General features: G+C 40.7%; 1 protein-coding gene and 1 long non-coding RNA gene across 4 annotated transcripts in view; one reads left to right on the top strand and one right to left on the bottom strand.

Moving 5' to 3' along the window:
• Positions 1 to 15,989, bottom strand: part of LOC141152702 (uncharacterized) — a 64,933-nt gene extending 48,944 nt beyond the window's left edge. The window contains exon 1 of one of the 2 annotated variants that reach the window (XR_012247138.1): positions 15,805 to 15,989. This is a non-coding gene — a long non-coding RNA (uncharacterized lncRNA). The remainder of the gene's footprint in view (positions 1 to 15,804) is intronic. The other variant, XR_012247137.1, reaches the window with a different exon arrangement.
• HCN3 (hyperpolarization activated cyclic nucleotide gated potassium channel 3) overlaps positions 15,475 to 19,718 on the top strand; it is a 155,042-nt gene continuing 150,798 nt past the window's right edge. Inside the window, exons 1-2 of one of the 2 annotated variants that reach the window (XM_073637286.1) lie at positions 15,475 to 17,083; positions 17,570 to 18,146. In XM_073637286.1, the coding sequence (XP_073493387.1) occupies positions 16,012 to 17,083; positions 17,570 to 18,146 (1,649 nt within the window). In that variant the 5' untranslated portion in view covers positions 15,475 to 16,011. Of the gene's footprint in view, positions 18,147 to 19,718 lie in introns of both variants that reach the window. The other variant, XM_073637285.1, reaches the window with a different exon arrangement.

Below are 19,718 nucleotides of genomic sequence, written 5' to 3'. Positions count from 1 at the left end.
CATTATATCCCAATATCTCAGGACACTGAGGATTTATCATTATATCCCGATATCTCAGGACACTGAGGATTTATCATTATATCCCGATATCTCAGGAGACTGAGGATTTATCATTATCCCGATATCTCAGGACACTGAGGATTTATCATTATATCCCGATAACTCAGGACACTGAGGATTTATCATTATATCCCGATATCTCAGTACACTGAGGATTTATCATTATATCCCGATATCTCAGGACACTGAGGATTTATCATTATATCCCGATATCTCAAGACACTGGGGATTTATCATTATATTCCGATATCTCAGGACACGGAAGATTTATCATTATATCCCGATATCTCAGGACACCAAGGATTTATCATTATATCCCGATATCTCCAGACACTGAGGATTTATCATTATATTTCGATATCTCAGGACACGGGGGATTTATCATTATATCCCGATATCTCAGGACACTGAGGATTTATCATTATCCCGATATCTCAGGACACTGAGGATTTATCGTTATATCCCGATATCTCAGGACACCGAGGATTTATCATTATATCCCGATATCTCAGGACACTGAGGATTTATCATTATATCCCGATATCTCAGGACACTGGGGATTTATCATTATATTTCGATATCTCAGGACACTAGGGATTTATCATTATATCCCGATATCTCAGGACACTGAGGATTTATCATTATATCCCGATATCTCAGGACACTGAGGATTTATCATTATATCCCGATATCTCAGGAGACTGAGGATTTATCATTATATCCCGATATCTCAGGACACTGAGAATTTATCATTATATTTCGATATCTCAGGACACTGAGGATTTATCATTATATCCCGATATCTCCGGACACTGATGATTTATCATTATATCCCGATATCTCAGGACACTGAGGATTTATCATTATATCCCGATATCTCAGGACGCTGGGGATTTATCATTATATCCCGATACCTCAGGACACGGAGGATTTATCAATATATCCCGATATCTCAGGACACCGAGGATTTATCATTATATCCCGATATCTCACGACACTGAGGATTTATCATTATATCCCGATATCTCCGGACACTGAGGATTTATCATTATATTTCGATATCTCAGGACACGGGGGATTTATCATTATATCCCGATATCTCAGGACACTGAGGATTTACCATTATCCCGATATCTCAGGACACTGACGATTTATCGTTATATCCCGATATCTCAGGACACGGAGGATTTATCATTATATCCCGATATCTCAGGACACTGGGGATTTATCATTATATCCCGAAATCTCAGGACACGGAGGATTTATCATTATATCCCGATATCTCAGGACACTGAGGATTTATCATTATATCCCAATATCTCAGGACACTGATGATTTATCATTATATCCCGATATCTCAGGACACTGAGGATTTATCATTATATCCCGATATCTCAGGACACTGAGGATTTATCATTATATCCCGATATCTCCGGACACTGAGGATTTATCATTATATCCCGATATCTCCGGACACTGATGATTTATCATTATATCCCGATATCTCAGGACACTGATGATTTATCATTATATCCCGATATCTCAGGACACTGAGGATTTAACATTATATCCCGATATCTCCGGACACTGATGATTTATCATTATATCCCGATATCTCAGGACACTGATGATTTATCATTATATCCCGATATCTCCCGGACACTGATGATTTATCATTATATCCCGATATCTCAGGACACTGAGGATTTATCATTATATCCTGATATCTCAGGACACTGATGATTTATCATTATATCCCGATATCTCAGGACACTGAGGATTTATCATTATATCCTGTATCTCAGGACACTGAGGATTTATCATTATATCCCGATATCTCCGGACACTGAGGATTTATCATTATATCCTGTATCTCAGGACACTGAGGATTTATCATTATATCCCGATATCTCTGGACACTGAGGATTTATCATTATATCCCGATATCTCAGGACACTGAGGATTTATCATTATATCCCGATATCTCAGGACACTGAGGATTTATCATTATATCCCAATATCTCAGCACACTGAGCATTTATCATTATATGCCGATATCTCAGGACACTGAGGATTTATCATTATAGCCCGATATCTCCGTACACTGAGGATTTATCATTATATCCCGATATCTCCGGACACTGAGGATTTATCATTATATCCCGATATCTCCGGACACTGAGGATTTATCATTATATCCCGATATCTCCGGACACTGAGGATTTATCATTATATTCCGATATCTCAGGACACTGAGGATTTATCATTATATCCCGATATCTCAGGACACTGAGGATTTATCATTATATCCCGATATCTCAGCAAACTGAGGATTTATCATTATATCCCGATATCTCAGGACACTGAGGATTTATCATTATATCCCGATATCTCAGGAGACTGAGGATTTATCATTATATCTCAATATCTCAGGACACTGGGGATTTATCATTATATCCCGATATCTCAGGACACTGAAGATTTATCATTATATCCCGATATCTCAGGACACTGAGGATTTATCATTATATCCCGATATCTCAGGACACTGAGGATTTATCATTTTATCCCGATATCTCAGGACACTGATGATTTATCATTATATCCTGATATCTCAGGATACTGAGGATTTATCATTATATCCCGATATCTCAGGAGACTGAGGATTTATCATTATATCCCGATATCTCAGGACACTGAGGATTTATCATTATATCCCGATATCTCAGGACACTGAAGATTTATCATTATATCTCGATATCTCAGGACACTGAGAATTTATCATTATATCCCGATATCTCAGGACACTGGGAATTTATCATTATATCCCGATATCTCCGGACACTGAGGATTTATCATTATATTCCGATATCTCTGGACACTGGGGATTTATCATTATATCCCGATATTTCAGGACACTGAGGATTTATCATTATATCCCGATATCTCCGGACACGTGGGATTTATCATTATATCCCGATGTCTTAGGACACTGATGATTTATCATTATATCCCGATATCTCAGGACACTGGGGATTTATCATTATATCCCGATATCTCAGGACACTGGGGATTTATCATTATATCCCGATATCTCAGGACACTGAGGATTTATCATTATATCCCTATATCTCAGGACACTGAGGATTTATCATTATATCCCGATATCTCAGGACACTGATGATTTATCATTATATCCCGATATCTCAGGAGACTGAGGATTTATCATTATCCCGATATCTCAGGACACTGAGGATTTATCATTATATCCCGATATCTCAGGACACTGAGGATTTATCATTATATGCCGATATCTCAGTACACTGAGGATTTATCATTATATCCCGATATCTCAGGACACTGAGGATTTATCATTATATCCCGATATCTCAAGACACTGGGGATTTATCATTATATTCCGATATCTCAGGACACGGAAGATTTATCATTATAGCCCGATACCTCAGGACACCGAGGATTTATCATTATATCCCGATATCTCAGGACACCAAGGATTTATCATTATATCCCGATATCTCCGGACACTGAGGATTTATCATTATATTTCGATATCCCAGGACACGGGGGATTTATCATTATATCCCGATATCTCAGGACACTGAGCATTTGTCATTATCCCGATATCTCAGGACACTGAGGATTTATCGTTATATCCCGATATCTCAGGACACCGAGGATTTATCATTATATCCCGATATCTCAGGACACTGAGGATTTATCATTATATCCCGATATCTCAGGACACTGGGGATTTATCATTATGTTTCGATATCTCAGGACACTAGGGATTTATCATGATATCCCGATATCTCAGGACACTGAGAATTTATCATTATATCCCGATATCTCAGGACACTGAGGATTTATCATTATATCCCGATATCTCAGGACACTGAGGATTTATCATTATATCCCGATATCTCAGGACACTGAGAATTTATCATTATATTTCGATATCTCAGGACACTAGGGATTTATCATTATATCCCGATATCTCAGGACACTGAGGATTTATCATTATATCCTGATATCTCCAGACACTGAGGATTTATCATTATATCCCGATATCTCAGGACACTGGGGATTTATCATTATCCCGATATCTCAGGACACGGAGGATTTATCATTATATCCCGATATCTCAGGACACTGAGGATTTATCATTATATCCCAATATCTCAGGACACTGATGATTTATCATTATATCCCAATATCTCAGGACACTGGGGATTTATCATTATCCCGATATCTCAGGACACTGATGATTTATCATTATATCCCGATATCTCAGGACACTGAGGATTTATCTTTATATCCCGATATCTCAGGACATTGAGGATTTATCTTTATATCCCGATATCTCAGGAGACTGAGGATTTATCATTATATCCCGATATCTCAGGACACTGAGGATTTATTATTATATCCCGATATCTCAGGACACTGAGGATTTATTATTGTATCCCGATATCTCAGGACACTGAGGATTTATCATTATATCCCGATATCTCAGGACACTGAGGATTTATCATTATATCCCGATATCTCAGGAGACTGAGGATTTATCATTATCCCGATATCTCAGGACACTGAGGATTTATCATTATATCCCGATATCTCAGGACACGGAGGATTTATCATTATATCCCGATATCTCAGGACACTGAGGATTTATCATTATATCCCGATATCTCCGGACACTGATGATTTATCATTATATCCCGATATCTCAGGACACTGAGGATTTATCATTATATCCCGATATCTCAGGACGCTGGGGATTTATCATTATATCCCGATACCTCAGGACACTGAGGATTTATCAATATATCCCGATATCTCAGGACACCGAGGATTTATCATTATATCCCGATATCTCACGACACTGAGGATTTATCATTATATCCCGATATCTCCGGACACTGAGGATTTATCAGTATATTTCGATATCTCAGGACACGGGGGATTTATCATTATATCCCGATATCTCAGGAAACTGAGGATTTATCATTATCCCGATATCTCAGGACACTGAGGATTTATCGTTATATCCCGATATCTCAGGACACGGAGGATTTATCATTATATCCCGATATCTCAGGACACTGGGGATTTATCATTATATCCCGAAATCTCAGGACACGGAGGATTTATCATTATATCCCGATATCTCAGGACACTGAGGATTTATCATTATATCCCGATATCTCAGGACTCTGAGGATTTATCATTATATCCCGATATCTCAGGACACTGAGGATTTATCATTTTATCCTGATATCTCAGGACACTGATGATTTATCATTATATCCCGATATCTCAGGAGACTGAGGATTTATCATTTTATCCTGATATCTCAGGACACTGATGATTTATCATTATATCCCGATATCTCAGGAGACTAAGGATTTATCATTATCCCGATATCTCAGTACACTGGGGATTTATCATTATATCCCGATATCTCAGGACACTGAGGATTTATCATTATATCCCGATATTTCAGGACACTGAGGATTTATCATTTTATTCCAATATCTCAGGACACTGAGGATTTATCATTATATCCCGATATCTCAGGATACAGGGGATTTATCATTATATCCCGATATCTCAGGACACTGGGGATTTATCATTATATCCCAATATCTCAGGACACTGAGGATTTATCATTATATTCCTATATCTCAGGACACTGAGGATTTATCATTATTTCCCGATATCTCCGGACACTGAGGATTTATCATTATATCCCGATATCTCAGGACACTGAGGATTTATCATTATATCCCGATATCTCAGGACACTGAGGATTTATCATTATTTCCCGATATCTCCGGACACTGAGGATTTATCATTATATCTCGATATCTCAGGACACTGAGAATTTATCATTATATCTCTATATCTCCGGACATTGAGGATTTATCATTAAATCCCGATATCTCAGGACACTGAGGATTTATCATTATATCCCGATATCTCAGGACACTGAGGATTTATCATTTTATCCCGATATCTCCGGACACTGAGGATTTATCATTATATCCCGATATCTCCGGACACTCAGGATTTATCATTATATCTCGATATCTCAGGACACTGAGAATTTATCATTATATCTCTATATCTCCGGACATTGAGGATTTATCATTATATCCCGATATCTAGGGACACTGAGGATTTATCATTATATCCCGATATGTCCGGACACTGAGGATTTATCATTATATCCCGATATCTCAGGACACTGGGAATTTATCATTATATCCCGATATCTCACGTCACTGGGGATTTATCATTATATCCCGATATCTCAGGACACTGGGAATTTATCATTATATCCCGATATCTCAGGACACTGAGGATTTATCATTATATCCTGATATCTCAGGACACTGAGGATTTATCATTATATCCCAATATCTCAGGAAACTGATGATTTATCATTATATCCCGATATCTCAGGACACTGAGGATTTATCATTATATCCCGATATCTCAGGACACTGTGGATTTATCATTATATCCCGATATCTCAGGACACTGAGGATTTATCATTATATCCCGATATCTCAGGACACAGGATTTATCATTATATCCCGATATCTCAGGACACTGGGAATTTATCATTATATCCCGATATCTCAGGACACTGGGGATTTATCATTATATCCCGATATCTCAGGACACTGGGAATTTATCATTATATCCCGATATCTCAGGACACTGAGGATTTATCATTATATCCCGATATCTCAGGACACTGAGGATTTATCATTATATCCTGATATCTCAGGACACTGAGGATTTATCATTATATCCCAATATCTCAGGAAACTGATGATTTATCATTATATCCCGATATCTCAGGACACTGAGGATTTATCATTATATCCCGGTATCTCAGGACACTGGGGATTTATCATTATATCCCGATATCTCAGGACACTGAGGATTTATCATTATATCCCGATATCTCAGGACACAGGATTTATCATTATATCCCGATATCTCAGGACACTGAGGATTTATCATTATATCCCGATATCTCAGGACACTGGGAATTTATCATTATATCCCGATATCTCAGGACACTGATGATTTATCATTATATCCCGATATCTCAGGACACCGAGGATTTATCATTATATCCCGATATCTCAGGACACTGATGATTTATCATTATATCCCGATATCTCAGGACACTGAGGATTTATCAATATATCCCGATATCTCAGAACACGTGGGATTTATCATTATATTCCGATATCTCAGGACACTGAGGATTTATCATTATATCCCGATATCTCAAGACACTGAGGATTTATCATATCCCGATATCTCAGGACACTGATGATTTATCATTATATCCCGATATCTCAGGACACTGAGGATTTATCATTATATCCCGATATCTCAGGACACTGGGAATTTATCATTATATCCCGATATCTCAGGACACTGATGATTTATCAATATATCCCGATATCTCAGGACACTGAGGATTTATCATTATATCCTGATATCTCAGGACACTGATGATTTATCATTATATCCCGATATCTCAGGACACTGGGGATTTATCATTATATCCCGATATCTCAGGACACTGAGGATTTATCATTATATCCCGATATCTCAGGACACTGGGGATTTATCATTATATCCCGATATCTCAGGACACTGAGGATTTATCATTATATCCCGATATCTCAGGACACTGATGATTTATCATTATATCCCGATATCTCAGGACACTGGGGATTTATCATTATATCCCGATATCTCAGGACACTGAGGATTTATCATTATATCCCGATATCTCAGGACACTGAGGATTTATCATTATATCCCGATATCTCAGGACACTGAGGATTTATCATTATATCCCGATATCTCAGGACACTGAGGATTTATCATTATATCCCGATATCTCAGGACACTGATGATTTATCATTATATCCCGATATCTCAGGACACTGAGGATTTATCATTATATCCCGATATCTCAGGACACTGGGAATTTATCATTATATCCCGATATCTCAGGACACTGAGGATTTATCATTATATCCCGATATCTCAGGACACTGGGGATTTATCATTATATCCCGATATCTCAGGACACTGAGGATTTATCATTATATCCCGATATCTCAGGACACAGGATTTATCATTATATCCTGTATCTCAGGACACTGAGGATTTATCATTATATCCCGATATCTCCGGACACTGAGGATTTATCATTATATCCCGATATCTCTGGACACTGAGGATTTATCATTATATCCCGATATCTCAGGACACTGAGGATTTATCATTATATCCCGATATCTCAGGACACTGAGGATTTATCATTATATCCCAATATCTCAGCACACTGAGGATTTATCATTATATCCCGATATCTCAGAACACTGAGGATTTATCATTATATCCCGATATCTCCGGACACTGAGGATTTATCATTATATCCCGATATCTCCGGACACTGAGGATTTATCATTATATCCCGATATCTCCGGACACTGAGGATTTATCATTATATCCCGATATCTCCGGACACTGAGGATTTATCATTATATTCCGATATCTCAGGACACTGATGATTTATCATTATATCCCGATATCTCAGGACACTGAGGATTTATCATTATATCCCGATATCTCAGCAAACTGAGGATTTATCATTATATTCCGATATCTCAGGACACTGAGGATTTATCATTATATCCCGATATCTCAGGAGACTGAGGATTTATCATTATATCCCAATATCTCAGGACACTGAGGATTTATCATTATATCCCGATATCTCAGGACACTGAGGATTTATCATTATATCCCGATATCTCAGGACACTGATGATTTATCATTATATCCTGATATTTCAGGACACTGAGGATTTATCATTATATCCCGATATCTCAGGAGACTGAGGATTTATCATTATATCCCGATATCTCAGGACACTGAGGATTTATCATTATATCCCGATATCTCAGGACACTGAAGATTTATCATTATATCCCGATATCTCAGGACACTGAGAATTTATCATTATATCCCGATATCTCAGGACACTGGGAATTTATCATTATATCCCGATATCTCCGGACACTGAGGATTTATCATTATATCCCGATATCTCTGGACACTGGGGATTTATCATTATATCCCGATATCTCAGGACACTGAGGATTTATCATTATATCCCGATATCTCCGGACACGTGGGATTTATCATTATATCCCGATGTCTTAGGACACTGATGATTTATCATTATATCCCGATATCTCAGGACACTGGGGATTTATTATTATATCCCGATATCTCAGGACACTGGGGATTTATCATTATATCCCGATATCTCAGGACACTGAGGATTTATCATTATATCCCAATATCTCAGGACACTGAGGATTTATCATTATATCCCGATATCTCAGGACACTGAGGATTTATCATTATATCCCGATATCTCAGGAGACTGAGGATTTATCATTATCCCGATATCTCAGGACACTGAGGATTTATCATTATATCCCGATATCTCAGGACACTGAGGATTTATCATTATATCCCGATATCTCAGTACACTGAGGATTTATCATTATATCCCGATATCTCAGGACACTGAGAATTTATCATTATATCCCGATATCTCAAGACACTGGGGATTTATCATTATATTCCGATATCTCAGGACACGGAAGATTTATCATTATAGCCCGATACCTCAGGACACCGAGGAATTATCATTATATCCCGATATCTCAGGACACCAAGGATTTATCATTATATCCCGATATCTCCGGACACTGAGGATTTATCATTATATTTCGATATCTCAGGACACGGGGGATTTATCATTATATCCCGATATCTCAGGACACTGAGGATTTATCATTATCCCGATATCTCAGGACACTGAGGATTTATCATTATATCCCGATATCTCAGGACACTGAGGATTTATCATTATATCCCGATATCTCAGGAGACTGAGGATTTATCATTATATCCCGATATCTCAGGACACTGAGAATTTATCATTATATTTCGATATCTCAGGACACTGAGGATTTATCATTATATCCCGATATCTCCGGACACTGATGATTTATCATTATATCCCGATATCTCAGGACACTGAGGATTTATCATTATATCCCGATATCTCAGGACGCTGGGGATTTATCATTATATCCCGATACCTCAGGACACGGAGGATTTATCAATATATCCCGATATCTCAGGACACCGAGGATTTATCATTATATCCCGATATCTCACGACACTGAGGATTTATCATTATATCCCGATATCTCCGGACACTGAGGATTTATCATTATATTTCGATATCTCAGGACACGGGGGATTTATCATTATATCCCGATATCTCAGGACACTGAGGATTTATCATTATCCCGATATCTCAGGACACTGACGATTTATCGTTATATCCCGATATCTCAGGACACGGAGGATTTATCATTATATCCCGATATCTCAGGACACTGGGGATTTATCATTATATCCCGAAATCTCAGGACACGGAGGATTTATCATTATATCCCGATATCTCAGGACACTGAGGATTTATCATTATATCCCAATATCTCAGGACACTGATGATTTATCATTATATCCCGATATCTCAGGACACTGATGATTTATCATTATATCCCGATATCTCAGGACACTGAGGATTTATCATTATATCCCGATATCTCCGGACACTGATGATTTATCATTATATCCCGATATCTCAGGACACTGATGATTTATCATTATATCCCGATATCTCCCGGACACTGATGATTTGTCATTATATCCCGATATCTCAGGACACTGAGGATTTATCATTATATCCTGATATCTCAGGACACTGATGATTTATCATTATATCCCGATATCTCAGGACACTGAGGATTTATCATTATATCCTGTATCTCAGGACACTGAGGATTTATCATTATATCCCGATATCTCCGGACACTGAGGATTTATCATTATATCCTGTATCTCAGGACACTGAGGATTTATCATTATATCCCGATATCTCCGGACACTGAGGATTTATCATTATATCCCGATATCTCTGGACACTGAGGATTTATCATTATATCCCGATATCTCAGGACACTGAGGATTTATCATTATATCCCGATATCTCAGGACACTGAGGATTTATCATTATATCCCAATATCTCAGCACACTGAGGATTTATCATTATATCCCGATATCTCAGGACACTGAGAATTTATCATTATATCTCTATATCTCCGGACATTGAGGATTTATCAGTATATCCCGATATCTCAGGACACTAAGGATTTATCATTATATCCCGATATCTCAGGACACTGAGGATTTATCATTTTATCCCGATATCTCAGGACACTGAGGATTTATCATTTTATCCCGGTATCTCAGGTCACTGAGGATTTATCATTATCCCGATATCTCAGGATACTTAAGATTTATCATTATATCCCGATATCTCAGGACACCGGGGATTTATCATTATATCCCGATATCTCAGGACACTGAGGATTTATCATTATATCCCGATATCTCAGGACACTGAGGATTTATCATTATATCTCGATATCTCAGGACACCGGGGATTTATCATTATATCCCGTTATCTCAGGACACCGGGGATTTATCATTATATCCCGATATCTCAGGACACTGAGGATTTATCATTATATCCCGATATCTCAGGACACTGGGGATTTATCATTATATCCCAATATCTCTGGACACTGGGGATTTATCATTATATCCCGATATCTCAGTACACTGAGGATTTATCATTATATCCCGATATCTCCGGACATGTGGGATTTATCATTATATCCCGATATCTCAGGACACGTGGGATTTATCATTATATCCCAATATCTCAGGATGCTGATGATTTATCATTATATTCCGATATCTCAGGACACTGAGGATTTATCATTATCCCGATATCTCAGGACACTGAGGATTTATCATTATATCCTGATATCTCAGGACACTGAGGATTTATCATTATCCCGATATCTCAGGACACTGATGATTTATCATTATATCCCGATATCTCAGGACACTGATGATTTATCATTATATCCCAATATCTCAGGACACTGATGATTTATCATTATATCCCGATATCTCAGGACACTGAGGATTTATCATTATCCCGATATCTCAGGACACTGAGGATTTATCATTATATCCTGATATCTCAGGACACTGAGGATTTATCATTATATCCCGATATCTCCGGACACTGAGGATTTATGATTATATCCTGATATCTCAGGACACTGATGATTTATCATTATATCCCGATATCTCAAGACACTGAGGATTTATCATTATATCCCGATATCTCAGGACACTGAGGATTTATCATTATCCCGATATCTCAGGACACTGAGGATTTATCATTATATCCTGATATCTCAGGACACTGAGGATTTATCATTATATCGCGATATCTCCGGACACTGAGGATTTATGATTATATCCTGATATCTCAGGACACTGATGATTTATCATTATATTTCGATATCTCAGGACACGGGGGATTTATCATTATATCCCGATATCTCAGGACACTGAGGATTTATCATTATATCCTGATATCTCCAGACACTGAGGATTTATCATTATATCCCGATATCTCAGGATACAGGGGATTTATCATTATATCCCGATATCTCAGGACACTGAGGATTTATCATTATATTCCGATATCTCAGGACTCTAAGGATTTATCATTATATCCCGATATCTCAGGACACTGAGGATTTATCATTTTATCCTGATATCTCAGGACACTGATGATTTATCATTATATCCCGATATCTCAGGAGACTGAGGATTTATCATTATATCCCGATATCTCAGGACACTGGGGATTTATCATTATATCCCGATATCTCAGGACACTGAGGATTTATCATTATATCCCGATATCTCAGGACACTGATGATTTATCATTATATCCCGATATCTCAGGACACTGAAGATTTATCATTATATCCCGATATCTTAGTACACTGGGGATTTATCATTATATCCCGATATCTCAGGACACTGAGGATTTATCATTATATCCCCATATCTCAGGACACTGAGGATTTATCATTATATCCCCATATCTCAGGACACTGAGGATTTATCATTATATCCCGATATCTCAGGATACAGGGGATTTATCATTATATCCCGATATCTCAGGACACTGGGGATTTATCATTATATCCCGATATCTCAGGACACTGAGGATTTATTATTATTTTCCGATATCTCAGGACACTAAGGATTTATCATTATATCCCGATATCTCAGGACACTGAGGATTTATCATTATATCCCGATATCTCAGGATACAGGGGATTTATCATTATATCCCGATATCTCAGGACACTGGGGATTTATCATTATATCGCGATATCTCAGGACACTGAGGATTTATTATTATTTTCCGATATCTCAGGACACTAAGGATTTATCATTATATTCCGATATCTCAGGACACTGAGGATTTATCATTATATCCCGATATCTCAGGATACAGGGGATTTATCATTATATCCCGATATCTCAGGACACTGAGGATTTATCATTATATCCCGATATCTCAGGACACTGAGGATTTATCATTATATTCCGATATCTCAGGACACTGAGGATTTATCATTATATCCTGATATCTCCGGACACTGAGGATTTATCATTATATCCTGATATCTCAGGACACTGATGATTTATCATTATATCCCGATATCTCAGGACACTGAGGATTTATCATTTTATCCCGATATCTCAGGACACTGAGGATTTATCATTATATCCCGATATCTCAGGACACTGATGATTTATCATTATATCCTGATATCTCCGGACACTGAGGATTTATCATTATATCCCGATATCTCAGGACACTGAGGATTTATCATTATATCCCGATATCTCAGGACACTGAGGATTTATCATTATATCTCAATATCTCAGGACACTGAGGATTTATCATTATATCCCGATATCTCTGGACACTGAGGATTTATTATTATTTTCCGATATCTCAGGACACTAAGGATTTATCATTATATCCCGATATCTCAGGACACTGAGGATTTATCATTATATCCCGATATCTCAGGATACAGGGGATTTATCATTATATCCCGATATCTCAGGACACTGGGGATTTATCATTATATCCCGATATCTCAGGACACTGAGGATTTATTATTATTTTCCGATATCTCAGGACACTAAGGATTTATCATTATATCCCGATATCTCAGGACACTGAGGATTTATCATTATATCCCGATATCTCAGGATACAGGGGATTTATCATTATATCCCGATATCTCAGGACACTGAGGATTTATCATTATATCCCGATATCTCAGGAACTGAGGATTTATCATTATATTCCAATATCTCAGGACACTGAGGATTTATCATTATATCCTGATATCTCCGGACACTGAGGATTTATCATTATATCCTGATATCTCAGGACACTGATGATTTATCATTATATCCCGATATCTCAGGACACTGAGGATTTATCATTTTATCCCGATATCTCAGGACACTGAGGATTTATCATTATATCCCGATATCTCAGGACACTGATGATTTATCATTATATCCCGATATCTCAGGACACTGAGGATTTATCATTATATCCCGATATCTCAGGACACTGAGGATTTATCATTATATCCCGATATCTCAGGACACTGAGGATTTATCATTATATCTCAATATCTCAGGACACTGAGGATTTTTCATTATATCCCGATATCTCTGGACACTGAGGATTTATCATTATATCCCGATATCTCAGGACACTGAGGATTTATCATTATATCCCGATATCTCAGGACACTGAGGATTTATCATTATATCCCGATATCTCTGGACACTGAGGATTTATCATTATATCCCGATATCTCAGGACACTGAGGATTTATCATTATATCCCGATATCTCAGGACACTGAGGATTTATCATTATATCCCGATATCTCTGGACACTGAGGATTTATCATTATATCCCGATATCTCAGGAGACTGATGATTTATCATTATATCCCGATATCTCAGGACACTGAGGATTTATCATTATATCCCGGTATCTCAGGACACTGAGGATTTATCATTATATCCCGGTATCTCAGGACACTGAGGATTTATCATTATATCCCGGTATCTCAGGACTCTGAGGATTTATCATTATATCCCGATATCTCAGGACACGTGGGATCTATTATTATATCCCGATATCTCCCGATGGGAGGTTTTCGTTCTTGAGGCCCTACTCCTGTTGTTCCCGGCATTGGACACCGGATGGCGCAGTGGTGCAGTGTCCTCTTCGGCTCACACACCTCCACCTCAGCACAGCAGGAGATCAGTATGATTGGGGCGATGTGTCTGGAGCGTCCCCTGAAGCCTGGATCCATGACTCCCCCTGAGAGGATCCTCACGTTGTCCTCTGTGACTTCTTTCCCTGCTGATCTGCTTTCCTCCATCTCCTTCCTTGTGTGCATTGTGCTCCTGCTTGTCATCCTTGGAGCCGCAGCATCCTTCTGACTCGCAGCATCACTGCCTCCGTTATCCCTCTCTCCTCCCTTCCTCCCTGTCATCACTGCCTCCCTCCCTCCTTCCTTTCATAGACCTTCTTCTCTTACTTACCTTGTATCCATCTCCTGCTCCCTCCCGTCTCCTCACCTGGGTGTGTGCTGGCTTCCCTGGGCTCCCGTGCTGGATGTCAAGGAGATAATGAGCTTATTTGGTGCTCCTCAGCGTGGAGGGCAGAGCCAGGCTGTGCGAGAAGACAGGCCGAAGCTCTCCCAGTGATCGAAACATGGGGACCTGGCAAGGAATGTCTTCCTGAGCAGCATGGAGCCTCATAATGGGCAATACTCACCAGCCAGCTGTGTGATGGTGGATGGAGAGGCAAGCATGGCCAGAAAAGAGGCTGCCATTCTGACGGGCGTGCAGGGTTCAGGACCCTCTACATATCCACCTGCACCTGGAACAGAACAGCCCCCCGCTGGAGCCAGCCAGAAGGTCCACATGCCTGGTGCCAGCCACCACAGTCCTACCGCTGGATTCAGCCCCAAACCACATGCTTCTGGACCATCATTGTCATATACCACTAAAGGGCAGTATCAGAGTGCTCCGGCTACCAGCGTCATCCTTCCTTATGGACACGGACAAAGTTCTGCTTCTCGGCCAAACTCAACTACCAATCCAAGATCTAATGAGCAATCAAGGGAATCTACCAAGTGTGTTACCCCGAGTGTTCCTACTTCAGAAACACCACAGCTGTCCCCTGCCATATCCTCTGTGCCCTCGTCTGATTTTGCGCCCTCCTCTACCCCAGATACTTCTCGTGCCCCAGGCACAGGCCTCTCCCCTGCCTCAGCACACTCTCCTACCCCTGGTCCTGGACATTCCCCTAACCTTGTTCCCTTTTGTGCCCCTGGTCCTGTACCCTCCCTTGCCTTGGGACCTGTGATAGCTGCTCCTCTGCCATGTATTGTTACAGGACCTACCCTGCCATTTACCCTCAAAGCCGTGCAATCTTTTCCAGAAATTGATCATAGCCCTGTTTCTGATCCTAAAGTGGTATCCAGTTCTGATCTCCTTGGATCCGAGCAGCCTTCAGACTTAAGACCCACAGAATCTCTCGCCCAAGGAACCACTCCGCCTTCATGCCCTGGACTCTGCTCACAGCCTCCTGCCACAGGACCAGTGCAAATGCCTGGGGCGGCATCTCTGCAGGTAACTAGACAGACTGGAACCTCGAGATCCAGTTATATTACAGGTCCCAACAACCCATCTGTAGGAATCAACCAAACACCTACATTAAGATCCAATCAGCCTGTAACCTCGGGGTTAGTCCAGCATCCCAAACCTGCAACCACTCTTCCTTTATTACCAGGATCTAACCAACTACTTAACACAGGTACATGTCATTCTATTTCTGAGCCCTACCAGCCCGCTTCCACGCAGCCTCCGGACCCCGCTTCCACCCAGCCATTGGTCCCCGGTTCCACCCAGCCATTGGTCCCTGCTTCCACCCAGCCATTAGTCTCCTCTTCCACCCAGCCATTAGTCCCCTCTTCCACCCAGCCATTGGTCCCTGCTTGCACCCAGCCATTGGTCCCCGCTTCCACCCAGCCATTAGTCCCCTCTTCCACCCAGCCATTTGTTCCCACTTCCACCCAGCCATTGGTCCCTGCTTCCACCCAGCCATTGGTCCCCGGTTCCACCCAGCCATTGGTCCCTGCTTCCACCCAGCCATTGGTCCCCTGTTCCACCCAGCCATTGGTCCCTGCTTCCACCCAGCCATTGGTCCCCTCTTCCACCCAGCCATTGGTTCCCACTTCCACCCAGCCTCCAGTCCCTTCTTCGAGTCAGTCTCCAGTTTCCTTTTCTTCTCTGCCTGCAGTCCCTGCTTGTAGTCCATCTCCGGCCTCCACACTTCAGCAATCTACTATAACTTTACAGAACCAGCCTTCCCCTATTGAATCCAATCAGTCATGTGTCCATACCCCAAACCAGGAACCCAATCAAACCTCTGTCTCTACAATAAAGCAAGCTTCTGCCACGGGGTCCAAACAGTCTCACATCTCAGGAACTGTTCAGGTCCCCATGTCCGGTCAGCCCTCTGTTCCTGGACAGTCCCCAGCTTCTGGACCAAACCGACCTTCGGTGACAGGATTGAGTCAGACATCTTCTGGACTAAATCAGACTCCAACATTTGGTCAGAGCCTATCTCCAGGCTCTGGCCTAAGTCAGTCCTCTGCTCTTGGAGTGAGTTCTACGCTCCCCAAGTCGGAGGCTCAAGATCAGATCGAGATGGAAGACCCAGGCACCTTCATGCAGCGCCAGTTTGGGGCCCTCCTGCAGCCAGCCATCAACAAGTTTTCTCTGCGCATGTTTGGTAGTCACAAGGCCGTGGAGATCGAACAGCAACGGGTGAAGTCTGCGGGCTTCTGGATCATCCACCCATACAGTGATTTCAGGTTAGTAACTGGTGGCTGCCACACGTTCAGTGCAGCTTGTGGGTAAGGAATACAAGCATAATTCTCTTACATATTATCGTCTCATTGTTCATATGGTCATGTATCGTGTGATCTGCACACTCATCTCACATGATCCCAGCACACACACATATCGTGTGGTCTACACACTCATCTCACATGATCCCAGCACACACACATATCGTGTGGTCTACACACTCATCTCACATGATCCCAGCACACACACTTATCGTGTGGTCTACACACTCATCTCACATGATCCCAGCACACACATCGTGTGGTCTACACACTCATCTCACATGATCCCAGGACACACAAGTATCGTGTGGTCTACACACTCATCTCACATGATCCCAGGACACACAGGTATCGTGTGGTCTACACACTCATCTCACATGATCCCAGCACACACACATATCGTGTGATCTACACACTCATCTCACATGATCCCAGGACACACAGGTATCATGTGATCTACACACTCATCTCACATGATCCCAGGACACACAAGTATCGTGTGGTCTACACACTCATCTCACATGATCCCCGCACACACAGGTATCGTGTGATCTACACACTCATCTCACATTATCCCAGCACACACACATATCGTGTGATCTACACACTCATCTCACATGATCCCAGCACACACAGGTATCATGTGGTCTACACACTCATCACACATGATCCCAGGACACACAGGTATCATGTGATCTACACACTCTTCTCACATGATCCCAGGACACACAAGTATCGTGTGGTCTACACACTCATCTCACATGATCCCAGCACACACAGGTATCGTGTGATCTACACACTCATCTCACATTATCCCAGCACACACACATATCGTGTGATCTACACACTCATCTCACATGATCCCAGCACACACAGGTATCGTGTGGTCTACACACTCATCTCACATGATCCCAACACACACAGGTATCGTGTGGTCTACACACTCATCTCACATGATCCCAGCACACACAGGTATCGTGTGGTCTACACACTCATCTCACATGATCCCAGGACACACAGGTATCGTGTGATCTGCACACTCATCTCACATGATTCCAGGACACACAGGTATCGTGTGGTGTACACACTCATCTCACATGATCCCAGGACACACAGGTATCGTGTGATCTACACACTCATCTCACATGATCCCAAGACACACAAGTATCGTGTGGTCTACACACTCATCTCACATGATCCCAGGACACACAAGTATCGTGTGGTCTACACACTCATCTCACATGATCCCAGCACACACAGGTATCGTGTGATCTACACACTCATCTCACATGATCCCAGGACACACAAGTATCGTGTGATCTACACACTCATCTCACATGATCCCAGGACACACAAGTATCGTGTGACCTACACACTCATCTCACATGATCCCAGCACACACACATATCGTGTGATCTACACACTCATCTCACATGATCCCAGCACACACAGGTATCGTGTGACCTACACACTCATCTCACATGATCCCAGCACACACACATATCGTGTGATCTACACACTCATCTCACATGATCC

This window comes from Phyllobates terribilis, unplaced genomic scaffold (genome assembly GCF_046119375.1).
Source record: "Phyllobates terribilis strain yellow unplaced genomic scaffold, ASM4611937v1 Scaffold_6__1_contigs__length_29720123, whole genome shotgun sequence".
Lineage (NCBI taxonomy): Eukaryota > Metazoa > Chordata > Amphibia > Anura > Dendrobatidae > Phyllobates > Phyllobates terribilis.
This window is presented reverse-complemented; position numbering and strand designations above follow the sequence as displayed.